Source organism: Mustela putorius, unplaced genomic scaffold, assembly GCF_011764305.1.
Source record: "Mustela putorius furo isolate JIRA1106 unplaced genomic scaffold, ASM1176430v1.1 tig00000139_pilon_pilon_pilon, whole genome shotgun sequence".
Classification (NCBI taxonomy): domain Eukaryota; kingdom Metazoa; phylum Chordata; class Mammalia; order Carnivora; family Mustelidae; genus Mustela; species Mustela putorius.
The window spans coordinates 8,428,817-8,452,895 of NW_025421293.1; the positions used below are offsets into that span (position 1 = coordinate 8,428,817).

Sequence of the window (24,079 nt, forward strand, 5' to 3'; positions counted from 1 at the left end):
CCGGGCTTCGCACTAGACTAGTTGTAGCCCCTTCACTCCGGCTTCGCAACTGCCATAGGCGGGTTCCACCTGGGCCCCGCCTTTCGAACCAGATAGCCACGCCCCCAAGAAAGGCCACGCCCCTCCCCCACCAGCCTCCTTTAGTTCCGCCGAGTACCGCCCCCCCCTGCCGAGCTTTCCCACTACATTGGCTTAATTTCTCCCTTGGCCCCGCCCCTGAGCCCCGCTCCTTGCCATCATTGGCGGGGCCTCGCCTCGCACCCCGCCCCCTGTCCGGCTCCGGGCTCCCATTGTCTCCGCAGATGCCGCTTGGTCCAGCTATCGTGTTCGGTGTTCAGTTTTCTGAGGTCGCGCTCTTTCTCTGCGGGGCGGAGAGGTCCCGCGGCAAAGAGCCGGCTTCCCAAGTTCCGGCTGTTCTTTCCTTCTTAGGACACAGTTTGCTGAGCCAGGGAGGCAGCAGCGATGTCCGCTCTGCGATCTCTTCTGCTTCTGCTGCTGTCTCTGTGTCCCGGTCCTGGTCCTGGACCCGGGACCGAGGCAAAGGTCACCCGGAGTTGCGTTGAGACCCGGCAGGTGCTGGGGGCCCGGGGATATAGCTTAAGCCTACTCCCTCCCGCCCTGATCTCAGGTGAGGAGAAAGAGGAAGACTAGAGAATTGGGGGCGAGGGAGGGGGCGGAGGGCGGCTCCTCCCCAATCCACAATAACTCTCCTCCCTTTCAGAATGACCGTTATAATAATCTTTTCATGCCGTAGTCAGGCCAGTTATATCTCTTCTCCTGAACTTACTCACCGGGATCACAATACGCGTCCTGTTCACATAATAGGTTTCTTACTCCACCCCCGCCCTAGGAATCCCTTTCTAGTAATTAACACCCCACTCTGTATTTCTTTCTTCACAGCTCAATTTGTTCCCATCGCTATTTCTAAGAGCCCCTTCAGTGATAGTACTTTATTGCTTAGCTAGTAACCCCACCCCTCTAAACCCCATTCTTGCCATAGATGCTGGTCCTGTAAGTCCCTAGAGACCTGGAGGGCTTGATGTTGGGGAGGGTCACCTGAGGACACTGATCTCTAATTTGGCTCAGTACTATTTGATCCCGTGACTAATGCCAGTGGACTCGAGATGGGTGAGGGGACTATAAGGAGGGTCAGGTGCGAATGAGAGAGAGACAATGGAAAAGAAAGCAGACGGAAGAGAAAGGAGAGCCTCCTAGACAGACAGAAGAAAGAAGGAATTTCATGAGAGCACTCCCCCTCCTCCCATTCCTCTATGTCTCCTCTGTTCAGGTGAGCACCTCCGGATCTGTACCCAGGAGTACACCTGCTGTTCCAGTGAGATAGAGCAGAGGCTGACTTGGGAGACCGAGACCACCTTCCGAGGCCTGGTGGAGGAGAGCGGCTCATTCCTGGTTCACACGCTGGCTGCCCGGCACAGAAGATTTGATGGTGAGGACTTGGGTTCCCCCAACCTGGCCTCACACCTCCTTTCTGTGCTCATGACCCCAGCAAACATCCTGCCTTAGCCCCCCCTTCACCCCCTCCAGATTCTCTCCAGGATCCGTCCCTCCCCCACCCCTTCCCAGTCTTCCCAGGTCTCTAAGCGTGCGTTCCTGAGGCTCTAACTCACTTTTCTCTTGTCCCCCATCCCCATCGCTTCTTGCCTCCGCCCTTTCAACTTTCCATCCTTCTCTGGCCTCACCCCACCTCACACTCCTCTCTCCACATTTGCCACAGAGATTTTTCGGGAGATACTCTCGTCATCTGAGCGCTCTCTGGCCCTGCTTTTCCACCACTCCTTCGGCCACCTGTACTCCCAGCACGCCCCTGTATTCAGTGGCCTGTTCTCTCGGCTGCGGGACTACTATCAGAGGTCCGGTGAGGGGTTAGATGACGCTTTGGTGGATTTCTGGGCGCAGCTCCTGGAGAGATTGTTCCCCCTGCTGCATCCACAGTACATCTTCTCCCCCGAGTACCTGTTCTGCCTCACTCGCCTTGCCTCCTCTGCTGATGACTCTCTGAAGCCTTTCGGGGATGCACCCCACCGCCTTCACCTGCAGGTGAGAGGCCCCAAAGCCTGAGCTTCAGCAACCTCTGACCTCTGAACCCCTCACCTCAACTCCCCTCCCGTGCCCCAGTCACCCCTGCCCCGGTGATCTCCCCCATCCCGCATGGCAGCCATTTCTGACCCCTACCTTGAACCCCAGTCCCCTCTGCCTGACCCCATGCTCTTTAGTCTCCTTTAATTGGGTACCCCCTTATTCTCATTTTGTGCCCTAGTTTCATACAAATCCCTGACCCGCTTACCTGCTCTTGACCTCCAGCCCCCTTTCTGCTAACTGCTTCCCAATCTTAATATCTTGACTTCCTGTGGTTCGACTAACCATGAATTAGGCACATAATAGTTGCGATGGATTTTCATTTACAGTATCTCATTTGTTACCACAACTTTTCGAGACAGAGAGTAGTATCCCTATTTTATGGATAAGAAAACTGAGGCTCCCAGAAGTGAAGGTTTCACAGCGGGTTAAGTGGTAGAGGTATATCTCACATCCAGGTCTTCTGGCTTCAAGTTCATTGTTTGTTCTGATATGCCATCCTTCTGTGGCCAAGCCCTATAAAACACACAGTCCCTCCATTTCTTCCCAAACCCAGTTCCCCTTTTAGACTATCATACCTTCTAGACTATCATACCTTTGAGTCTCTTGAGCCTGCTTCCCTGAACCACCTGACACTCCTCTAACAGCCCTACCAGAACGCCACAAACCTAACTCCCACTGCTTGTACCCTCTTGGCTCCGGTCTTGACTGAACCATGACTGACCCTATGGTTTCTCTCACCCTCTTTCCCCTATCCCAGATAACCCAGGCCCTGGTGGCTGCCCGGGCCTTTATCCAGGGCCTGGAGACCGGAAGAGACGTGGTCAGCGAAACACTTAAGGTTAGAGGGGCCTGAGTGTGGGCAGGGCCCAGGGAGGGTGAGGCAGAAGTAAGAAAGGTCCTATGAGGAAGAGTCGCAAAGCTTCTCATATCAGCCCCGAGGCCTCCGTATCCAGGATTAAGCAGGAAGGAGGGGGGCAGGAGTGAAATCTCCCTTGTGTCATGATCCACGACCTCCTCCCATTCTCTGACCCTCTGTCTAGCACCAAGCTTGGCTGAGCGCAGCCACTGTGTTTGTGAATGACAAGTCCTGCTATCTGCCCCCAGGTGCCCATGTCTGAAGGCTGCAGGCGGGCTGTGATGCGTCTGACCGGCTGCCCCCTTTGTCGGGGCATCCCCTCGGTGCCACCCTGCCGGGGCTTCTGCCTCAATGTGGCCAATGGCTGTCTCCACAGCCAGGGACTGGATCCTGACTGGGGGGCCTATCTGGGTGAGGGGATTCAGGAGGGTCTGGGAGGGCTGTTTGTGTTCGGGATGTCTTGGGGTGGACTGGGAAGGGAGTCATAAACCTCAGGGAGTTGAGAGACTGTTCTCATGTGAGTTTCTCCTATCCAGCACTTTGTTGCTTCCCTCCATGACCCAGGTCAGGATCTGTGGGAACATCGCGGTCCCTGGTGACACCGTTTCTCTTTCTTCCCCTCCTTCAAGATGGTCTCCTGTTCCTGGGTGAGAAGCTCCAGGGCGCTTTTTCTTTTGAGCTGGCAGCCCAGGCCATTGGGGTGAGGATCTCAGAAGCTCTGAAGTACCTGCAGGAAAACAGTGTGGCAGTGTCAGCCCAGGTACCGGGGGCCATGAGAAGGGTGGGAAAGTCACCCTGAGGAGGGGGGAGGTCAGTGGGGGTGGCGGTGCTGGAGTGCAGGAGAGAGATGAGTGGAGCTGAGCGTCTGGAGTGGGGGGACAGTGTGGGGTGTCAGGGAGTATTGGAATGGGGACACTGTGTGGCTCTCACCACAGGATGACTGAGGGGGGGGAAACCTCTACCTTGTGCCTGAAGGTGTTTCAGCAATGTGGGAACCCCCAACGGACACAAAGCCGCACCCGCAGAGCCCCGGCCCCTCGGGAAGAAGCGGGGCGCCTCTGGACCTCGGCGAGGGTGGCAGGGGCTGCCCGGGTGGCAGGGGCTGCCGCGGTGGCAGGGGCTGCCGGGGTGGCAGGGGCTGCCGGGGTGGCAGGAGTAGCAGGGGCACCAAGGACAGAGGAGAGGCCCACGATGGCCGGGACCACCAGCCTGAACCGCCTGGTGAGTGAGGGGCGGGGGCGAGGCGGGGGGGGGGGAGGGGAGGGATGGGAGGCAGGGACGGGTAGTGGGGGGCGCGTGCTCCAGCCCAGCCACAATCTCTGTTCGCCCAGGTGTGGGAGCTCCGCGAGCGGCTGGGCCGAGTGAGGGGCTTCTGGGCCCTGCTGCCCCAGGTGGTGTGCGGGGATCCCCGCATGGCGGCGGATGCCTCGAAGGACACAGCGCCCTGCTGGACCGGATCTGGGCGGGGCCGGTGAGACCGGGGGCGGCGGCCGGGCGGGGCCCCGACGGTGGGGTGGGCGGGACCGGGCGGGGCGGGAGCCTTCGGGGCTGCTCTGCCCGCAGGTACTTGTCACCGGTGGTCGGGCTCTCTCCGTCCGAGCAGCTCGACAACCCAGAGCTGAACAAGGAGGACACGAGCATCAACCTCCAGGCGCGGAGGCGGCGGCTGCAGCTCCGGGCGGCCACGACCAGGATGAGGTTGGCCGCGCTGGGACGCGACCTGGAACTGGAGGACTGGGGTGAGAACCCCGGGCGCCCCGAGCGCTGCGCCCCTCCGGGCTTTCTGCGATCCGACCCGGCCCCGCCCACCGCCTTCTGAGACCCTCCCCTCGCAGCTCTACTCCGTAACTCCTTCCTTTGAACCCGCTTTTCCTGAAAGCTCACCTTAAAGGTGACAGGGTGATGATAGTGATGGGGACAGGGTCTGCATCCTTGAGTTCACGGCTCAGTGGGGAGACACAAAAACACACTTACGGAACAGTGGGAAGCCTGTTAGATGGAGAAGGGTGTGAGTTGGGGAGGGCGATCCACGGGGTGGGGCGGGTTCAGGGGGGAGGTGGGCAAGCTGGGTGGGTGGGCCTTCGGGCTGGCACCCAAGGTGGAGTTTGCCGGAGAAAGAAGGCACAGACAGACGTTCATTGTTCCTCTTCTAGTGTTTGTCCGTCTCTGCCTCGCCTTGTTTCTCCTCAACACCCCTCTTTCTGTCTGCTTGCTGCTGCTTTGTGCGTCTGTTTTATCTTTTCCTGTGTATTCTCTCTCCCCATCTCTCTGTTCTGCCTCGGTCTCATGATCTCTTTTCTTATCTCTCATTCCCGCATCTCTCCGACCGCTCCCTTTGCCTTCCTGGCACTCACTTTCTCCCTCTTCCCAATCTCCCATCTCTCACCCTGTGTCCCTCTCTTCTGTCTCTTCTTTCTGTCTTTATTTTCCCAAGATATTTACTTATTTGTTTATTTATGAGAGAGAGAAAGAGTAGGATGAGAGAGAGCACGATGGGGGAGGGTTGGTAGAGAGAGAGCAAGAGGGGGAATCAGGCTCCCCACTGGGGAGGGAGCCCAATGCTGATGCCTCCCGTGGGGCTCCATCCCAGGACCCCCGGGATCATGACCTGTGCCAAAGGCAGACGCTTAACCAACTGAGCCACCCAGGCGCCCCATCTGCCTTTCTGTTTTTAATCTTAAATTCTCTTCCTGTTTACATGTCTCTCTCCCCACTTCCGCTCTTTCTGTGTCTGTGTCCCACGGGACTCCCTTTCTCAACCCTGTCTCTGATCCTCTCGTTCCTACAGATGAAGAGGCCAGTGGTTCTGGAGAGGGACAGCACTATGCAGACGACTGGATGGCTGGGGCAGCAGCCGTGGCCCCCCCAGCCAGGCTGCCTCGCCCTCCTCGAAGGGACGTTAGTGGAGGCAAAGGAGGAGGTGTCCTTGTCCGCCACAACCAGGGCAGGAGCAGGACTGGGGGGACATCGGTTGGTTTTCGCACCCACCCCATCCTCATTCTCTTCCTCTCAGCCCTGGCCCTGCTCGGACCAAGATAACAGGGGAAGGGGTGCCCTAGCATCAGAAGGGTTCAGGGCCCTTCCCCTCTTCCCCTCAGCTGGGTCTGAGGAGGAGTCGAAGGGGGATGCAGAGCGGTAGAAAAAGGGACTTTTTGGGTGAATGGCTGGGGCCCCAAATCCAGGAGATTACCATTGTGGGTTGGGGGTGGGGGGGGGTGGGTGTTCACAATATTTATTTTTTCATTTACAATCTGGGGAGGAAGAGACTGGGGGTATTTATTTAGGAAGGAGGTGTACTCACCAACCAAGCCTCTGTGTTGGGCCCGTTGTCAGCCCCAACAAGGAAAAAGGGAAGGAGTTTTCGAGTTGCGATTGGGGGTGGGGTTTGAAAGAAGTTGGAAGTCGGGAAGGGGTGGGAAACCTGGTCTCAAAGGGGCAAACCTGGGTGCTGATGGGGTTCAGGGCAGGGGACTCTGGGGTATGTGAATAGGGTCAAAATCTGTGGGCCTGGTTTCTATGGAGCTTTCTCAGTATCAATTTCTGAAACTAAAATGCCAAAAAGAAAAAAAAAAAAGGGCTCATCTCATGATCTCTGTCATCTACATCCTTCACAAGCTTCCACACTTCATGTTTCAGTGTTGGAGTCAGTGTTTATTCTGCAAATAAACAGCTAACATATTGGACCCTGTGTGTGACTCTGGACTTTTAGCTTTTAGCATCCTTCCCTGAGCCCGTGCTCCTGGCAGAGACTCAAGACCTTTCTTGGAACCTGCCCCTTGTCATTCCGTTTGGGCAAGTTGTCTACCCTCTGGGTCTGAGCCCCTTCATCTGTAAAGTGGGGAGAATTGTGGGGACCGGCAAAATTCTTTCTGAATCTGAGGTGCCATTAATATGACCACACCGCTGCCTCCTGCCTGCTGGGGGGGGGGGGGCTGTTCTCCGTGTGTCAGCTGCGGGCTGCCTTGTCATGTTTTTGACAATGTCTGCTTTCAACTCCTCTGTTATTTTGTCTTTCCTTCTTTCTTTCTGTTGCCTCAATGAGTCTTTTGTTCTGCCGAAAGCTAAGCGGAAAAGGTATAATTGATTCCTAAGTGTGAGAGGAGGGTAGAAGTGCTGTCTTCCAAGGGCGGGCTCGATGCCCTGACGGAGGAAAGATGCCGGGAGGGAGAGACCCAGAGACGAGATTAAAGCCCAAGCAGCTGCAGGGACTGGCGGGACAAAGGGAGGGAGGGGGAGGAGCCTGGGCGTGGAGCAAGTTTATGGGGAAAGTTGAGCACCGCGCGGAGCCGGGCGGTGGCTGGGGCAGGCAGGAGGGCCAGATCCAGATTTCCCTGCTGCTCTTCAGGTAGCCTGGTGAGTGGGCAGGTGAAGCCAAGGCCACGGCCAGTGGAGGGGCTCTTGAGTTTATGGGAGGAGACTTGGGGGGTTCTTAGGACTCCGGAGGGGGCCGACAAAGGGCTGGCGACAGACTGAGCGAGCACCAAAGCCGGAGGGGACAGAGGGCTGGATTGGAGATAATGGGAGGAGACAGAGATGGATGGAAGGAATAGAAGTCTGGATACACGAGGGAGTTGGATTTGGGACTGGATACGGGGGGGCTGCGTTGGGGGAGGGAATCGGGGCGTGATGCCAGAGGGGGCGGGTCTCAAGGTAGCAAGTGAGGGCGCTCCTTGCCTGGGGTCACTCCTGGCTTGTCCCAGAAAGGGGCTGTCGGGGCTTGTTGGAGGGGCTGTCGCCCCTGGTGGCGGCTATGCCGGCTGATTAGGAAGCTGGGGCCTGGGAAGGAACTCAGAAGCTCCCTGTTTGTATCTTTCGGTATCTTTATGTCGCAGAGTTTTTTTCCCTCTCTCTCCAGCTCCACCCTCCTAATCTCCTCTGGGTGCAGAGGGAGTTGGAAAGCTGGCACTGGGGAGTTGGGGGGGTGTCTGGGGAGCCGAGCTCCATCAGGAACCCCGTGTCTCCCTCAGCTCTGCACACACTGGGGTCTGCCCAGTGCCGAGGGCACTTCAGGAGGGGGGAAGAGATGCCCGAGTTTTGACTCCAACTCATGATAAAGTCATGAGAGTTGGCCTCCCTGGGTTCAGTAGCCTGTGCCCTGTCTGATCCCCGCTCCCTCCTTATGGCTGCCCCTTCTGGCCTCAGAATGGGGCTCTTCATCCCCATCAGTAACGGCAGAGGAGCTCATGAGGAAGCCAGGGAAGCCAGGGGGCGGCCGATGTCCACTTCACTGGCCCATGAGCAGACTGGTCTTTCTCACAGGGTCTTGCCTTTCTCCTCTCCCCTTCTATTTCCCTGAGGCTCAGGTAGAAGCTACAGGTGAGGGCCGGGGAAGCTGGCAGAGTAGCCCTGGGCCACCAGGAGGATCTGGGTTAGAGAGCACCTGCCCCTCCCCACAGGCTCCAGCTTCTGGAATGAGCCGCAGCAGCAGGAGAGAAGGCTCTACCCTCTCCTTAGACTCCCCTGCTTCCCCCCTCATTTCCCTTCTAGACGCTGACAGAGGCAAAAATCTGCTAACTCAGGGGGCAGACTCAACCAGGGCTGCAAGCAGGCCTGGGGGATGACCCCCCGATCTCGAACCAGCGCCTTCCACGGCTGCACTGCTGTCTCCGCCTGTCCCTGCCTCCGTGCCTGGCCCTTGCCCTGTCCCTCGCTAGCATCACCCTTACCTGTGCCACATGGGCCCTCTGTCTCCTACCAGGACCATGCGCCTCTGGGGGCCTCGGAGCCTGGGGGTGGCTCTGGGAGTCTTCATGACCATCGGATTTGCCCTCCAGCTCTGGGGGGGCCCCTTCCAGAGGAGGTGAGTTCCCACCCTGTCCCAATGCCTGATTGATGCCCCCCATTTGCTCCGCCCCATGCCACCTAGGTCGGTGACTCTTGGGGACTCAGAGGAGGTTCCATGTCCTCTGTCCTTGCTCCACAAGATGCCCGCCCACCTGCTGGAGAGGGACAGGAAAATTGCTCTCCCATCTCTCCCCAGGCTACCAGGCCTGCAGTTCCGACAGTCCTTGGCCCCATCCCAGGGATCGGGATCGGCTGTTTCATCCTGCCTGCCCCGGCAGCGACTTGTGTTCCTGAAGACGCATAAATCTGGGAGCAGCTCTGTGCTGAACCTGCTTCATCGCTACGGGGACCGACACGGACTGCGCTTCGCCCTCCCTGCCCGCTACCAGTTCGGCTACCCGAGGCTTTTCCAGGCTTCTCGGGTCAAAGGCTACCACCCTGAGGGGGGAGGCGCCAAGCCCCTTTTCCACATCCTTTGTCATCACATGAGGTTCAACCTGAAAGAGGTGAGGGGTATAAGAGGGGATGGGTGGAATTGGAGAGACATGGGCTTAGGTTTGTGGCCAAGAGCACCAGGGGAGGGGGGCCCCCAGGCCTGGGGATTCCTAGGCACCCCTTCATCCAGAAATTGGGCATGGGACCCACAGTTTCCTGTTCCCCTCTCCACAGCTGTCCCTTGCCTAGTAGTTTCTGGGAGCCAAAGTCCTGCCTTCTCCCATCTAGAGCTTTCCAACCCCTTTCCTTGGCCAATTTTCCCCACTGGTGTCAGTGCCCTGATAACTCTGACCCCCCAGCCTCTCGCCTCTGATGCTTCTTCTTGGCTCTTCTTGGCCCCTTCTACTGATACTACCTGGGCCCCTGCTCAGCCACTCCCTTCTGACCATCTTCCTCTGCCGGATACGGAGAATCAGCTACATGCAAGCCTACATGACAAGCCCTAGCCTGGTCCTGACCCCCTCCTCCCCAGTTCCCCTCCTCTCCCTTCTCTAAAGTTCTAAAGGGGAAGGTGTGTGCACGCACACAGCTGCTCACCCATATACAGTCAGGAACCCGAGAGCTCTTGGGCAAACAAAATCAACATCCAAATGAAAATATACACAGAAGGAACTTTAATTGAATGCTTACTGACTGCTGGATACTAACCTTACCATGGCCTTGCCAGAAAGGCATTATGAGTGTCTCCGTTACGCAGATGAGAAGGTCAAGTTTCAGAGAGGCTAAGTGACTGGCCTCCTTAACAGAAAGCGGCAGGGCTAGGATTTGAACTCAGACCCATCTGCTCCCAAGTCAAAGGGCCATCCCTGGCATATGTACATGTGTATGTGTGTTTGTATTTGGAACCGCAGGGAGAATATTCACCAAAAGAGGCGGGGCTTTCTGGGGTCCTGGTTTGCAAGGGAAGGGTGGATGCAACTTTGTAGTAAGAAGAGGGAGCAGCATATCAGCAAAGATGTGGTGGTGGTGGTCATTATGTGTATGTTTGTGTATGTGTGTGCACGTGCATGCACGCGTGTGTTCTCTTGAGCTGGACCTGGAGCAAGCAGCTGAGGGTCATGAATATCACCTAAAGGGCAGTGAAGGGTCACTGCTGGGAGTGAGGTGTGGACAAGGATCTTTCAGTAGGGTTTCTCTGGCTTTTGACCTTTGACTTCCTTTGTCATCACCTATTCACCGAGTACCTACCACATTCTATGCACTTCCACAGTCAAGGTAAGTGTTAACCCAGATTTATACACGGAGGAACGGCAGCTCTGAGAAGTTCAAGAACTTGCCTGAAGTTACATAACTGGTAAATTATTCCAGATCCATCTGATGGCACAGACTGTTCTCCCTTGCCTTCAAAGAGATGCTCGGTTTGCAGGCTGTGCTCTGCAGGCATGGCCACATTAGCAGAGCAAATTGGAGGACATCGTGTGAGGGCAGCAGGTTTAGTGACAAGCCATATTCAGAGGCAGAAACCCTTCGGGGAGCGCAGGACCTGGGTCCTGATGTGGATCTGCCTGCGTGACCATCCCAGGGTGTGGCTCAGTCCAATTCCCACTATCCTTCTTGCTGAGAGATAGAATCACGTGTCCCAGGCCTCAGGGTATCCCCCTACCAAGCTTCCATAGCTCCCCAGTACCCCATCCGGGGGTGTCCTTTACTTTCCAAGATGCCTAGGAGCCCTAGAAGTATCCTGTCCTTTCACCATCCTGGGCTTGGCCTGCCTACCTGATGCCTATACTTGAGATAGCATTATGGTTGGCCCCTCTCCTCCCTCTTTGTTGCCAGTGACCACTCCCCCACCCTACTCCCCCACCCCACACCCCTACCTGGAGGCAGCCAGAGGCCAGTTCCTTTCTTGAAGCTATGACCAAGAGCCCCAGGGTAGGCAGCTAATAGGTTTTTGTTGGACAAGTGAAGACAAAGTTTGATTCTTAGAGATTTTAGTGACCAAAGCCATACATAGAGGCCCAAAGAAATTAATGTTCTTAAGTAGCTTCCCGTGTTCCAGGTCCCTTCATACTCTTTATCTCGTGTACCTTCATAATCAGTGGCAAGGTATGGTTGTCCCCATTTTTCAGATCAGCAAATTGAGTCTCAGAGATATTAAGTAACTGGCCCAAGTATGTTTGTGTAGGAAGCTGGGGGTTTCCGGCAGAGCCCAGAAGTTTCGAGAAGGAGGTTTGAGGCATCTAGGGGATCCCCTGGCAATGGGCTTGCTCTTAGTTTCCTCCTGGCCCAGTTCTTTCTCTCTAAGCCTGTTTTCTTTCCTCTGCAGGTCCTTCGGGTCATGCCTTCTGACAGCTTCTTCTTTTCCATTGTCCGAGACCCAGCAGCTCTGGCCCGCTCTGCTTTCTCCTACTATAAATCCACTTCATCGGCCTTCCGCAAGGCACCATCTTTGGCCGCCTTCCTGGCCAATCCTCGAGCCTTCTACCGACCTGGGGCCCGTGGGGACCACTATGCCCGCAACTTGCTCTGGTTTGACTTTGGACTCCCCTTCCCCCCCGAGGTAAAGACCGAGAGAGGGAATCCTCATGCACCTAGAGACCCCAACCTCCCACAGCTGAATGTTTTGCCTTCTGGCACTGGGCCCCGAGCCCACCACCCTCTGGATCCCAAAGCTGTCTTCCATCCTGCTCCCACAGTGGCCGGTGGTCACGGCCAGACATCCAGCCCTGCCTCTTTAGATTTGAGATCGTCATCCTTGCTCCAGTGGAGTCTGGCCTGGCTGGACTCTGTCTTTGATCTGGTCTTGGTGGCCGAGTACTTTGATGAGTCGTTGGTTCTGCTGGCAGATGCCCTGTGCTGGGGTCTAGATGACGTGGTGGGCTTCATGCACAACGCACAGGCTGGAGGTGAGCAGGGTAGAGGCGCTGTTAGCAATGGTGGACTGACCGCTGAGGATAGGCAGCTGACTGCACGGGCCCGAGCCTGGAACCACTTGGACTGGGCTCTCTATGCTCACTTCAACCACAGCCTGTGGGCACGGATAAATCAATACGGCCAGAGCCGGCTGGAGAGTGCTGTGGCAGAGCTCCGGGCTCGCCGAGAGGCCCTGGCTAAACATTGTCTAGAGGGGGGCGAGGCTTTAGACCCCAAATATATCACTGACCGACGGTTCCGTCCTTTCCAGTTTGGGTCAGGTAAGGTTTTGGGCTATGTACTTCGGAATGGACTCAGCGCTGCAGACCAGGAGGAGTGTGAGCGCCTGGCTACCCCTGAGCTACAGTACAAGGACAAGCTAGATGCCAAGCAGTTTCCCCCAACAGTCTCTCTGCCCCTTAAAACTCCAAGGATACTCTCCCCCGGGGCATCAGACCAGTCTTAGGCTGATGAGCTGTGAAGCCACGAGGGCACACATAATTGAATATGGGGCAGCCGGATGCCATTTCTGCTCCCCCCTGAAAGCACGTTAGTGCCCTAGAGGTTGAATGAAACCTTGCACGGACGTGGGCACCAAGTCTTCCAGCCTGTGCCAAGGCATTCAGGCATTCAGCCCCTTGCAATACTCCCTCCCTGTCCGTTTTGTCCCTTCCCTTTTGCAACCCCCTGGCAGGTCCTGAGAGCACTCTCAAAGATCCTCCGGAGGAGCAAATCATGGAGTAAGCCAGGAAAAAAAAATGCATCCATTTCTCTATGAGTTATTTGGTTCTGGACTATGCTCATTTCACGGTGAAATGTTTGTTGAATGAATAAATAATTTGAGCCTCTGACTTGCTTCATACAGGGCGGAAGGGGAGAGAAAGGAGCATCTTCCTGGGAGAAGCGGAGTTGGAGGGGGTTCTTTTAACAGTTCTTCTCTAAGAAATCTGTCTCGTGGTCTCTCCTAAACCCATCTTACCGCAGCCTATCCCCAGCCGGACCCCGCCTCTCTCCCCAGCCGGCAGGTCACCCACAAATTCCGGGGCCTCAGAGACCACGCCCCTTCCTTTCCGCTTCCGGTTTCTCGCCAGTCAATCGGCCCAGCAGCCCGGTTCCGGCCCTGCGGGGTCTCGGTTCCGGGTTCGTTGCCCCGGCTCCGGGCCCCGGCTGGTCTTCCGGGCCGGCCCGGACGCGCGCAGCACCGGTCGGGTGTCGGGACTCCCGGGCCCCGCCCCAGCGGCCCCCTCGCCCTCCGCCGGCCCCGGCCCACCTCGCCCCCCGCCCGCGCCGCCCCATGGAGTCCCAGTGTGACTACTCCATGTATTTCCCGGCGGTGCCACTGCCGCCGCGCGCGGAGCTGGCGGGGGACCCGGGCCGGTACCGGGCGCTGCCCCGGCGCAACCATCTCTACCTGGGGGAGACTGTCCGCTTCCTGCTGGTGCTGCGCTGCCGGGGGGGCGCGGGGTCCGGCGCCGGGGGCGGCGCGGGCTTGGGCTCCCGAGGGGCCTGGGCAGAACTGGCAACGGCCCTGGCCGCCCTGGCCTCGGTGAGCGCGGGAGGTGGGGCGCCCGGGGGCGGTGGCTCCGCAGACCAGGATCCCGAACCCCCAGGGGGCGGGGATCCTGGCGGTGGGGCGCTGTTTCGAGGCTGCAGCCCCCTCCTCACCCACGGCCCGGGCCCTGCTACCTCAGGGGGAGCGACCACGGTGAGGAGCTTGGGGTGACACAGCACAGGGCGGGAGGGGGGGGGGTTTGCTGGGCTCCAGAGACAGGAAGGGATGGACGCTGGGGGCCTGAAGGAGAGCAGAGGCCAAGAAGAACCGAGAACATCACATCTTAAAGGGAACGGCGCTGGCTGCCTCTTTGACTCTCCTGCCCTCTTAACCCCTTTCACAAACCCCAGCTGCCTGTGGAGGAACCAATTGTGTCCACAGATGAGGTCATCTTCCCACTCACCGTTTCACTGGATAGACTGCCCCCAGGGACACCTAAGGCCAAGGTAAGACAGGCAAGGGGTGGGGCTGTTGTCCTAATTCAACTCCCTTTCAAAGGCTGGGCTAGCTGTCTCTCCTCTTGACCGAGGTCCTGTGTCCCCTGTGCTCAGATTGTAGTGACTGTGTGGAAACGGGAGGTTGAGGCGCCAGAGGTCAGAGATCAAGGCTACTTGCGCTTGCTGCAGAACCGATCTCCTGGGGAGACCTTCCGGGGCGAGCAGAGCGCTTTCAAGGCCCAAGGTGGGGAGAATGCAGAGAGGAAACACTAGAGTCCGGAATCTGGGGGACAGAGTGGAGGGGTGATACTGGCAAGTGCCTGATCCTGGGAGCAGAGGAAGATTAGAGCTGTGGGTTGGAGGTGAGGTCTCTGCCCAGCTCATCGGTTCTTGCCTGGGCCCTCTCTTGCAGTGAGCACCCTGCTGACTCTGCTGCCCCCTCCGGTTCTGAAATGCCGCCAGTTCACTGTGGCTGGAAAACACTTGACTGTGCTCAAGGGTGAGCAGATCTATGGCTCAGGTCTTTGGTAGCAGCAAGGGCATTGATTGGGTGGCAGTTATTCTGGGCATCCTGGTGGGGATCGGTCTATTTTGGAGGGGTAAAGTCAGGACTTGAGGGGTCCTGGTACTCTTAGCTGAGCTGAGCTGGTTTCCTCCAACAGTGCTGAACAGCTCCTCTCAGGAGGAAATTTCCATCTGGGATATCCGTATTCTCCCAAACTTCAATGCTAGTTATCTACCTGTCATGCCCGACGGCTCTGTGCTCCTGGTGGACAATGTCTGGTGAGGTCCTGAGGAGGGGGGCTGGGCTGCAAAGTAGGGATTGGGGCAGGGCCAAGAGCTCTGGCATGAAAGGATCAAGCTCTGTCCCTCTTTCTGCTGAACTAGTCACCAATCTGGGGAAGTCTCCATGGGCTCCTTCTGCCGGCTCCCTGGTACCTCTGGCTGCTTCCCCTGCCCGCTTAGTGCCCTGGAGGAACACAACTTCCTGTTTCAGCTGAGAGGGGGTGAGCAACCCCCTCAAGGGGCCAAGGAGGTGAGCATAAGAGGCTGGTATGCTCAAGGAGCAAGATTAAGAAAAAGCAGTGGAGGGGCGCCTGGGTGGCTCAGTGGGTTAAGCCTCTGCCTTCGGCTCAGGTCATGATCTCAGGGTCCTGGGATCGAGCCCCGCCATCGGGCTGTCTGCTCAGCAGGGAGCCTGTTTTCCCCTCTCTCTCTGCCTGACTCTCTGCCTACTTGTGATCTCTCTCTGTCAAATAAATGAAATCTTAAAAAAGAAAAGAAAAGAAAAAGCAGTGGGAGGGAAAGGCCAGGGGGTGACAAAAGACGGAAGGGGACCTCAGATACACATGATGTTTCCTTTTGTCTCTCCCCCAGGGCCTAGAAGTTCCCCTGATTGCTGTGGTTCAGTGGTCTACCCCAAAGCTGCCCTTTACCCAGAGCATCTACACCCACTACCGGTGAGTTTGCTGGACTCCCTGCTGTTACCATCCCGTTCACCTGTTTGGAACACGTGCCCTCCCACACGCCCGGCTTCCCTTTCTCACTGCTTCTAGCCTGCCCAGCATCCGCCTGGACCGGCCATGCTTTGTGATGACGGCCTCTTGTGAGTCCCCTGTTCGGACCTACGAGCGGTTCACGGTCACCTACACACTGCTCAACAATCTCCAAGACTTCCTTGCTGTGAGGCTTGTGTGGACCCCGGAGCACGCACAGGCTGGTAGGTGGGCTGTCAGACTCCGGGACCTCGGCCCAAGAGAGGAGGGGAAAGGAAGTCATGGAGGTGGGTGGCTTATGGCAGGCAAGTTCAGCTCTGTACCTGGGTGGTCTCCCTAGTGTCAGCGATGGAATGCTTAGAGAAGCAGTGGGCCAGTGATTTTAAGGGCATTGACCCTGGATCTGGGCTTCCTGTTATTTTTGATTTCTCCCTCTCCCATATACTAGCTGTGTGACCTTAAGTAGGTTACTTAATCTCTCTGAGCCTCACTCAGGTTCCTCTTCTCTAAATTGGGGGAAATAGGGCGCCTGGATGGCTCAGTCGGTTAAGTGTCTGCCTTTGCTCAGGTCCTGGGATCGAGTTCCGTATCCGGCTCCTCGCTCAGCCAGGAGCCAGCTTCTCCCTCTCCCTCGGCCTACTGCTCCCCGGCTTGTGCTCTCTCTCTCTGTGTCAAAGAAATAAATAAAAATTTAAAAAAATGAAAATTAAATCAAATGGGGGAAATAGGATCTCATGGGGCTGTTACGGTGATTTAATGGTTAAACGTAAGTGACATGGTTAGAACAGACCTCAGCACACCGTAAGTATTAGCGGTTATTATTTATAAACGTCAGCAAAAAGGGACACATACCCAGTTTAGGCCACAGAGCAGTCTGAGGGTCACATGAGACTGTGCTCGCGAAAGCCCTTTGCGGCCGTTCAGATGAGTTTACTGGTGGCTGTTTCTGTGTCTCACCCCTTCCAGGAAAGCAGCTGTGTGAGGAGGAGCGCCGGGCCATGCAGGCAGCCCTGGACTCCATTGTCTGCCACACGCCCCTCAACAACCTGGGCTTTTCCCGCAAGGGCAGCGCGCTCACCTTCAGTGTGGCCTTCCAGGCTCTGAGGACGGGGCTCTTCGAGGTGGACCGGGGGTGGGGGCTGGACTGCGAGATGGGTTATGCAGAATGTCGGGGTGGGAGGAGTCCGAGCCACGGGCCTCGGGTGGGACGGAACAGTGGGGACAGAGGGAAGGTGGCCTCGCAGTCCCCCGCCGGCAGGGCAGGTGGGGAACTTGATCGGAAAGGAAGGCGGGGGCCGGGAGGCTGAGCTGGGGCGCTGACTGGTGTCTCCCCGCGCCAGCTGAGCCAGCACATGAAACTGAAGCTGCAGTTCACGGCCAGTGTGTCCCACCCTCCGCCCGAGGCCCGGCCCCTCTCTCGAAAGAGCAGCCCCAGCAGTCCTGCTGTCCGGGACCTGGTGGAGAGACACCAGGCCAGCCTGGGCCGCTCTCAGTCCTTCTCTCACCAACAGCCCTCCCGCAGCCACCTCATGAGGTATGGAAGCGTGGGAGGGGTGCCACGGGCCTCGGTAGAGGCTAGAGTTGGAGCAGGAGCAGGAAAGGGTCCCGGGGTCTGACCGGAGCCCCACAGCCTCTGCCTTCCCCCAGGTCGGGCAGCGTGATGGAGCGCAGAGCCATCACGCCTCCTGTGGCCTCCCCTGTGGGCCGCCCCCTCTACCTGCCCCCGGACAAGGCTGTGCTTTCTCTGGACAAGATTGCCAAGCGTGAGTGCAAGGTCCTGGTGGTGGAACCTGTCAAGTAGCACCGGGCAGGCTCTCCTCCCTCTTAACACTCCCAGAAACCGAAAGCCCCCGGAGGGGGTCCTCACTCCAGACTGTGCCTCCCCTGGGATGCCTCCCACCGTGGATGAGGAGACCCAACAGGGCCGCCTGTCTGTGTCTGCTGATGAGGGACAGGGAAGAAGCTGTGAAACGGGCGGGTATGGCTACAGCACTAAGCCAACAGTATTTCCCCGACTCCCTGGGGGGGGCTGGCCCCACCCCGAGGCCACGGCAGGGGCTCCAAGAGCTCCCCTGCCCCCCGCCCTACACCCTGGTTCTAAGTTTACAAAGTGTATTCCTTGTTCCTAAAGTTGTCTCTCCTGCCTCTGACATTCCCTCCCTCTCACCCACCCGCAGGGCTGAGATTAGAGGGTGGTGATGGGAAAGGGACTTCGACAATGACCCTCCTGTCTCAGGGGAAAAGGGAGATAGCCAGGTGGCCTCCTCCTGCTCCTCATGTTTACGTTATGCAGCCTGAAGCACTTTAAGTTGTGTGGGGTTATCTCTTCTTTCATTTTTTTTTTTTTTTTTTTTTGGATCTGTCTGTTCCTGTAACTTATTCTCCAACTACTGCTTCCAACTGAAATAAGACTATTAAATGCCTGTTCAGGAGGGAGAAGAATGACTTCCGTTTGTCTCTTGGTGGCAGGAGCAGAGAACCCAGGGGCTCAGAGGGGTTCCCTACAGGGGGCACACCAAACAGCTCCCCTCAGCTCCCCATTTTATCCTCTGATTGCCAGTTTACAGGCCAAGCAAGGTGTCTTGCCTCACCTTTGGGGCCCACATACACAACTGTCTCCCTAGAAGACAGACTTGGGGTATAACCTCGCTCCTCGGCACCCCCGTCCCCCGGCAGGTTCACACTCTCTCATACACACATCCCCGGGCTGGGAATATCAGACTTCTGTTTATTAGGAGGGAGGGAGGGAAGAGGCAGAGCCCCTTGCCCTCACTCTCCTCGACACAGTGCAAAGTCCCCAGGCCGCTGCCCTTCCAGGTAGGGGTGGGGAGGTGGGTGAGCAGAAAGCCTTAGTTCTAGCAGCAAGCCAAGAAAGAGCTGGAGGAGGTTTGCGTCTTCCTCAACACAGAGGCCCATGGACCCAATCCACCTCAGCCCCGGGCCCTCTGGCAGGCTCAGACGTCAACAGGCTCCCGGCCTCGGTTCTGCCTCTTCACCACAAATACCCTCTGTCCCGACACGGTCACCAGCAGCGTGTGTTCTCCAAAGACCACTGGAGAGGAGACACACCTTCCCCCACCCGGGAGAGGGAAGGGAGCACAGAGTTAGTGGGGTACAGTGGCCTCTCTAGGGTCACACGAACTGGTGGGATCGAAGCCAAAGGCATTCAGTGGTTCAAGGTACTCCATTATGTCCCCTTCCTTCTTGTGCTTTCTCATTGTTCAGATGCAGGGGTGAATCCCAAAGGGACCAGGGACCCCAGGGGGGATGGTGGGAGGTTAGCAGGAGATGGACTTTTTTTTTTTGTTTCCCCCTGAGAAGAGAAGCCTCTGGAACCAACCCCCCACCCACCACCACCACCAGGGGCAGGGGCTGAGGCTCACCTGACAGGCGCTTGAAGGGTATATTTGTGCTGTGGTGCAGCCGGAAACCACAGGCTGTGCTGACCAGCTCGGAGATGGCACTGGCTGCCTGCTCGTCATTCTCTAGATCCCCAGATGACTGCGGATGGCAGAAATTAGGGAACAGAATTAGGGAAGAATTCCAGGGATCGTCACCTTGGCCTCTAGCATTTGTAACCTCTCCCTCTCCATTTGCCAGGACCCCTTAAGGTCACCCCTGTTTTTGGAAAAACCAACCCGAAACTCTCTTATGATACTGTTGCCCCTCCTGGTGCCATCTTGTTTCTCATCCGTACAGTATGGGCCTTCTCCCAGTGAGCAGTGACCCTTGTTTCTTTCCTGACATTTCTTTCTTAATCGCTGAAATGCGATTTCTCCCCTTCTCCCCACTTGATAAAACCATTCTCAAACATCTGTGCCCACCCAGCACCGACAGGTTCAAGGCCCCTCTTCTCCTGTTGACTTGTTGCCCTGCCTGCACATTCTGAAACATGAACAAACATTCTCTTTGTCCTTGAGCCCTTCCGTAGTACCTGACCCTTGGGTAATGATGTGACTGTGGCCTAGGCTTCCTCTTTTAGTGCTTGTCTCAGAGTTTCCTCTCCCAACCTCCTCAACAAGGACCTCGCAACTAGGTCACATTCAGTCCCCTCTGCTCTCTGGGACATTCTGTACCTCCGTCTTCTCATCTGTAATTTGGGACAAGTTCCTATCCAAAGGCTTGTTGTGAGGATCACACTGAGATAGTATTGGTGAGATGCTCAGAACAGCTCCTGGCAATACATACTGTATTAAAATGTCTAAAGTCATCAAAATCTCCTTACCTCACCCCTCCCTAGTCAACTTCTTTCTTAATTTCCTGTTTGTGAAGGCACCATCATTCTAGGCTTGGGTTCCAAGTCTTACTAGATGGAGAAGTATCTCCTCCAATTACCTGTCTCTAGTCATTATCAAGATATACTGACTCTTCTTTTAAAATTTCTTCTCTCCTTGTTCCTCCTCGCTGCCACCAGACCTGCCTCATACCTAGATTTTTGCAGCAGCTCCCCCTGCTTCTGAATCCCCACCTGTTCTATCTTCACACCTGATAGAACAATCTTGCTGAATTCTTTCTTTAGCTCTCATTTCTGTTCAAAACCCTTCGAAGCTCCCATTACCCTCAAGATTAACCCAAATGTGTCAACCCAGCCTTGAAAGTCCTCCACAATGAGACCTTTCCTTACCACATCCTCTTCTAAACCTTTCCAAATCTTTTCAATTTTCCCACCATTCCAACTCTGAGTACTCTCCTTTTCTGCCTGTTCACAACCATCGATTGCCCAGATGAATTCTTACCTCCTCCAAGAGTCTCCTTGTTATAATGTAAGTTACAACACAAAGGTTGATTCCTTCATTTTCTGGTCTCCTTCACTAGTCTTTACAACTTGCATTGCTTTCAACTTGTATCCTTAAGCCTTGTCTCTCCAGCTCCATTAAAAACTTCTAGAAAGCTTAACACTGTATTGTACTATGAAACAAAATTCATAGCCTCTTAGATAAATACCAAATAGAGACCTATTCGAGAGAACTTGGATAGTATCAGTTATCAACAATCCTGTAACTAGTTGTCTGACTTGGTTAAAGTCATTAAACCTCTCAACTCAGATGTTACTAGAGTATGATTCCAGCGATTTGATTAGTTACTGAAAGCTGTCTCTCTGCCAAGCATGATAGCTATGACCTAGAATAGAGAACTCAGGCTAAACCCGGCAATGTTAAAAGAGATCACAGGGCCATTTGTCCTTGATGGACCCCCTCCCTTGCCCAGAACGCACCGCCAGCACCGCGCCTTCACTCAGCACCAGGTAGCCAAGCTGATCTGGGATTCGCTCCAGCCCCTGGGTCAGTGCAGAAGTCTAGTTGGTAAAGATGCAATTAGTGAAAAGGATGCTGGGATGGCCCTAGGTGGTCTTCACTTGCAAACCCAAGTCTCGCTTGACAAGGCCCCCCAAACCTTCTCTTTCCCCAGCTACGGCCCTTCCAGACCCTCTCCTCTACAAAGCCTTCAACACTCATCTTGCTGAGCTTCCCACTTTCTCACCCTCTGACCCTAGGCTCCTTTGGCCTCCGCAGCTCCGCTGTTCCCTTCCCCCCACCCGCCCCGTCTCCCAATTCCCCCGGGGGCCGGCCCCACCCCCGCAGACTACTCCCCGGCGCCCATACACCCTCGCACAGATCCCTCTTCAGCCCTCTACGTCGCCTCCCCTCCCTCTCTATTCTGTCTGCGTCCGGGGTGGATAGGAGGTAAGGGCTGAGTACAGGCCCAAGTCGGGGGAACCAAAGAGATTGGGGAACAAGGATGCAGAACCCCTAGCGCTTACTCCCGCGCATGCGTCCTCACTCACCATCGCAGCCTTAGGTGCTGGGGGCGCTCCCTATCAGATAGGTAGCTTCCGGCTCCAGACCCAGGTCACGTGCTTCCACCAGGCGGTCCCCTCCAGCCCTACGTCTCCTGCCTTTAGCCCCGCCCCCGGAATGCGGATTGGGCCATGAGTACATCATCAGCCTTAATCTGCCAGTGCGGAGCACCGCCTCCCGAAGACGCAAGCGGATTGGTCGTAGGCCCTCCTTCACAGCCCTCTCCCCGCCCCTCAGCCCCGGTGCTCAAGGGGAGGGGGCGTGTCGGCGGGAGGGTGGAGCCTGGAGGGGCGGGGCCGGAGGGAGGAGGGCGGGCTGAGGGTGTGCGCCTGCGCACAGAGGGGGCCGACGTTACCTTTCGGCGAAACTGCCCACGCGTGAGCTTACGAGTCGTGTATAAAGTGAAATGACGTGTAATGCACGTGAAGAGCTAGTCAAAGGCTACTTTTATTTCTACCCCAGGAAACTATTCTCTCAAGACAAATGCCTAAGGGATTTGTTCCTAAAATAGCTTTTCCTCCCGGGATTCTGGGATTCTGTGCGAAACAGCGAGACAGTGAGTGGAGTCCCCGCCTCCTCCCCTCGGGCGAGGCAGCCGCGAAGCTGGCTGTTCTCTCCCAGGAAAGATTAGGAACCGTACCCTGAAGTCGTTTTATTAATACCTGAGTGTCACCTCGAAAGCTTTTTTTTTTTTTTTTTTAAATTTAAGTGGTTTCCAGACCCGCAATACCATTGTCACTGAGAGAGTGTTGGTGAGGTCAAAATGAAGGGTGATTTTAGAAATAATAAACCCTTCTTGGCGAAGGTGTGGAGAAATTGGCGTCTTCGCGCATTGCTGACGGGGCTGTGAAACGGGGCAGCTGCTGCGGAGAGAAATTTGAACTAGAGCAGTACTCCCCTTGGAGGGATTCCCGAGAGATCTGGAAACACGTCCACGCAAGACACTTGCACACAAATATTCACAGCAGTGTTAGTCCTAATAGCCCAAGGATGGGAACCGCCCCCCCAAATATCCATAAACTCAAAAACAGGTAAATAAAACACGGCATGTCCATACAATGGATTCTCATCCAGCTGTAAAAAGGAATGAAGTACTGATAAGTCCTGCAACATGGATAAACCTTGAAAACATTATGCTAAATGAAAGCAGTCAGATACCCGAGGCCACGCAGTATGAATCTGTTTATGCGAGATGTCTAGACTAGGCAAATCCCCAGAAACAAGAAGCAGATTGGAGGTTGCCAGGAGCTGAGCAGAGGGGGAAAGGGGGAGCGACTCCTAACTGGTGATGAAAATCACCAAAAGTTTTGGGGTGATAGAGTGATGATGGTTACACAGGCTGTAAATGGAGTAAAACCACTGAATTGCACACTTTAGAACGGTGAATATTACTGCATGTGAGTTATGTCACAAATAAAACTAAGTACTGTTGCTTGAGAAGGTTCATTAGAGAAAATGGATACCTTTTTTTTTTTAATGAAGTTTATCTATTTATATATTTATTTTTTAGAGAGAGAGAGTGTGCACATGTGAGTGGGGGAGGAAGAGCAGAGAGGGAGGGAGAGAGAATCCCAGAGAGGCTCCACACTCAGCACAGAACCCCACAACCCTGAGATAATGATCTGAGCTGAAATCAAGAGTCAGATGCCTAACCAATTGAACCACCCAGATGCCCCAAATAAGGTATGTTTATAACATAAGATTTAAATTGGGAGGAGGCTATAGAAACAAAGTTATGTGGAGATGCTTAATTTGCAAAGGCCTCCCCGTTGACCTTAAATATTGGTGACACTTCACAGCATCATTTTCTTTAACTTACTCTCCGGAGCATTTTTCATCCCAACACTCACCTATCCCTCTCATTAACCACACGGTGAGAGTATCCCCATTTTGCAGATGAGGAAGTGCAAATTTAAGAGAGGTTGAGCCCTGCTCACAGGCATTCTAGCTAGCAAGTGGCAGAGCCAGCCAGATTCCAGTCCAAGTTGCTGGCACGGAGTCTGATGCTTTTCCCATTGTTCCATCAGCCACTACAGTTATTATTACCTATTTTTAAAAATTTTATTTATTTATTTGACAGAGATCACAAGCAGGCAGAGAGGCAGGCAGAGAGAGGGGAAGCAGGCTCCCCGCTGGACCCTGGGATCATGACCTGAGCCGAAGGCAGAGGCTTTAATCCACTGAGCCACCCGGAAGCCCCTATTATTACATTTAATTTTACCTCAGAAATTCCATGTTTTTATTTTACTTGACACAGAGGAGCACTTCACAGGACAATGCTCATCAGCCATCATCAGAAGTATTTCATTTTTATAAATTATACTCATGTAGAGAGGTAAGTTTCTCATTCTTTCATTCAACCAGTGTTTATTGAGCACCTTCTGTGTACCAGACACTCTTCTTGGATTTGGAGATATTATCTATCTTCCTTTCTGTCTCAAAATGATAAAGGCCAAGGGAATGGTTTTTAAAAATTGAAATAATGGTTACTTCTGGGATTGAGAGGGGGATGAGATAGAAAGAGATACAAAGCGTTCAGAGTCTGAATTATGCTTGTGTGCCCCCACCTCCAAATTCATATATTGACCCTGATCCCTACCTTGATGATATTTGGAGGTTGGGACTTTGGGAAGTGCCCAGAAACTACATATTCCTTTATTTTCCCCCAACTTTGTCCCTCCCAACATACGTACTTTGTCCCACTTGGA

General features: G+C 55.3%; 4 protein-coding genes and 1 long non-coding RNA gene across 10 annotated transcripts; 3 read left to right on the forward strand and 2 right to left on the reverse strand.

The window, feature by feature from the left end:
- The first annotated feature begins 122 nt into the window (after nt 1-122).
- GPC2 (glypican 2) lies at nt 123-8,567 on the forward strand. 2 transcript variants are annotated; one of them, XM_045075049.1, is made up of 11 exons: nt 123-628; nt 1,289-1,447; nt 1,736-2,058; nt 2,858-2,938; nt 3,205-3,367; nt 3,586-3,716; nt 3,932-4,177; nt 4,288-4,427; nt 4,520-4,695; nt 5,745-5,926; nt 8,444-8,567. In XM_045075049.1, exons 1-11 carry the CDS (start codon nt 463-465, stop codon nt 8,468-8,470), a joined length of 1,794 nt encoding a protein of 597 aa, XP_044930984.1. In that variant the 5' UTR covers nt 123-462; the 3' UTR covers nt 8,471-8,567. The 2 variants fall into 2 exon arrangements, with proteins under 2 accessions (XP_044930984.1, XP_012916505.1); XM_013061051.2 differs by lacking the exon at nt 8,444-8,567 and having other exon boundaries at nt 5,745-6,639.
- GAL3ST4 (galactose-3-O-sulfotransferase 4) lies at nt 6,746-12,936 on the forward strand. Of its 2 annotated transcripts, XM_013061056.2 has the most exons (4): nt 6,746-7,309; nt 8,655-8,756; nt 8,937-9,246; nt 11,502-12,936. In XM_013061056.2, the coding sequence occupies exons 2-4, from the start codon at nt 8,659-8,661 to the stop codon at nt 12,552-12,554; spliced, it is 1,461 nt and encodes a 486-aa protein (XP_012916510.1). In that variant the 5' UTR covers nt 6,746-7,309; nt 8,655-8,658; the 3' UTR covers nt 12,555-12,936. The 2 variants fall into 2 exon arrangements, with proteins under 2 accessions (XP_012916510.1, XP_012916509.2); XM_013061055.2 differs by lacking the exon at nt 6,746-7,309 and having other exon boundaries at nt 8,625-8,756.
- On the reverse strand, nt 11,150-13,132 carry LOC123390696. Its single transcript, XR_006605255.1, has 2 exons — nt 13,068-13,132; nt 11,150-12,075 (listed from the first exon to the last, which is right to left on the reverse strand). It is a non-coding gene; the product is annotated as an uncharacterized LOC123390696 (long non-coding RNA).
- A 56-nt stretch (nt 13,133-13,188) lies between these two features.
- Nucleotides 13,189-18,012, forward strand: TRAPPC14 (trafficking protein particle complex subunit 14). Of its 2 annotated transcripts, none has more exons than XM_004761487.3 (11): nt 13,189-13,793; nt 13,991-14,086; nt 14,192-14,321; nt 14,490-14,576; nt 14,740-14,860; nt 14,966-15,113; nt 15,455-15,537; nt 15,634-15,797; nt 16,540-16,694; nt 16,914-17,107; nt 17,221-18,012. In XM_004761487.3, exons 1-11 carry the CDS (start codon nt 13,383-13,385, stop codon nt 17,372-17,374), a joined length of 1,743 nt encoding a protein of 580 aa, XP_004761544.1. In that variant the 5' UTR covers nt 13,189-13,382; the 3' UTR covers nt 17,375-18,012. The 2 variants fall into 2 exon arrangements, with proteins under 2 accessions (XP_004761544.1, XP_012916508.1); XM_013061054.2 differs by having other exon boundaries at nt 13,190-13,634.
- Nucleotides 18,013-18,281: 269 nt separating this feature from the next.
- LAMTOR4 (late endosomal/lysosomal adaptor, MAPK and MTOR activator 4) lies at nt 18,282-21,484 on the reverse strand. 3 transcript variants are annotated; one of them, XM_004761482.3, is made up of 4 exons: nt 21,359-21,484; nt 20,789-20,869; nt 18,957-19,074; nt 18,282-18,625 (listed from the first exon to the last, which is right to left on the reverse strand). In XM_004761482.3, the coding sequence occupies exons 1-4, from the start codon at nt 21,359-21,361 to the stop codon at nt 18,528-18,530; spliced, it is 300 nt and encodes a 99-aa protein (XP_004761539.1). In that variant the 5' UTR covers nt 21,362-21,484; the 3' UTR covers nt 18,282-18,527. The 3 variants fall into 3 exon arrangements, with proteins under 3 accessions (XP_004761539.1, XP_012916512.1, XP_012916511.1); XM_013061058.2 differs by having other exon boundaries at nt 18,282-18,642; nt 21,335-21,468; XM_013061057.2 differs by having other exon boundaries at nt 21,335-21,441.
- Between the last annotated feature and the right edge of the window lie 2,595 nt (nt 21,485-24,079).

Bases quoted from the DNA above. Each gene is read 5' to 3' on its own strand.
- GAL3ST4 (XM_013061055.2), top strand. From the start codon at position 8,632: ATGGGCCCTCTGTCTCCTACCAGGACCATGCGCCTCTGGGGGCCTCGG. The intron at 8,757-8,936 runs GTGAGTTCCCAC...ATCTCTCCCCAG, and splicing joins GGGGGCCCCTTCCAGAGGAG to GCTACCAGGCCTGCAGTTCC. The intron at 9,247-11,501 runs GTGAGGGGTATA...TTTCCTCTGCAG, and splicing joins TGAGGTTCAACCTGAAAGAG to GTCCTTCGGGTCATGCCTTC.
- TRAPPC14 (XM_004761487.3), top strand. From the start codon at position 13,383: ATGGAGTCCCAGTGTGACTACTCCATGTATTTCCCGGCGGTGCCACTG. The intron at 13,794-13,990 runs GTGAGGAGCTTG...CACAAACCCCAG, and splicing joins CCTCAGGGGGAGCGACCACG to CTGCCTGTGGAGGAACCAAT. The intron at 15,798-16,539 runs GTAGGTGGGCTG...CACCCCTTCCAG, and splicing joins CCCGGAGCACGCACAGGCTG to GAAAGCAGCTGTGTGAGGAG.
- GPC2 (XM_013061051.2), top strand. From the start codon at position 463: ATGTCCGCTCTGCGATCTCTTCTGCTTCTGCTGCTGTCTCTGTGTCCC. The intron at 2,939-3,204 runs GTTAGAGGGGCC...ATCTGCCCCCAG, and splicing joins TGGTCAGCGAAACACTTAAG to GTGCCCATGTCTGAAGGCTG. The intron at 4,178-4,287 runs GTGAGTGAGGGG...CTGTTCGCCCAG, and splicing joins CCACCAGCCTGAACCGCCTG to GTGTGGGAGCTCCGCGAGCG.
- LAMTOR4 (XM_013061057.2), bottom strand. From the start codon at position 21,361: ATGGTGAGTGAGGACGCATGCGCGGGA. The intron at 20,870-21,334 runs GTAAGCGCTAGG...TTTACCAACTAG, and splicing joins GTGAGGACGCATGCGCGGGA to ACTTCTGCACTGACCCAGGG. The intron at 19,075-20,788 runs GTGCGTTCTGGG...TGCCATCCGCAG, and splicing joins GTGAAGGCGCGGTGCTGGCG to TCATCTGGGGATCTAGAGAA.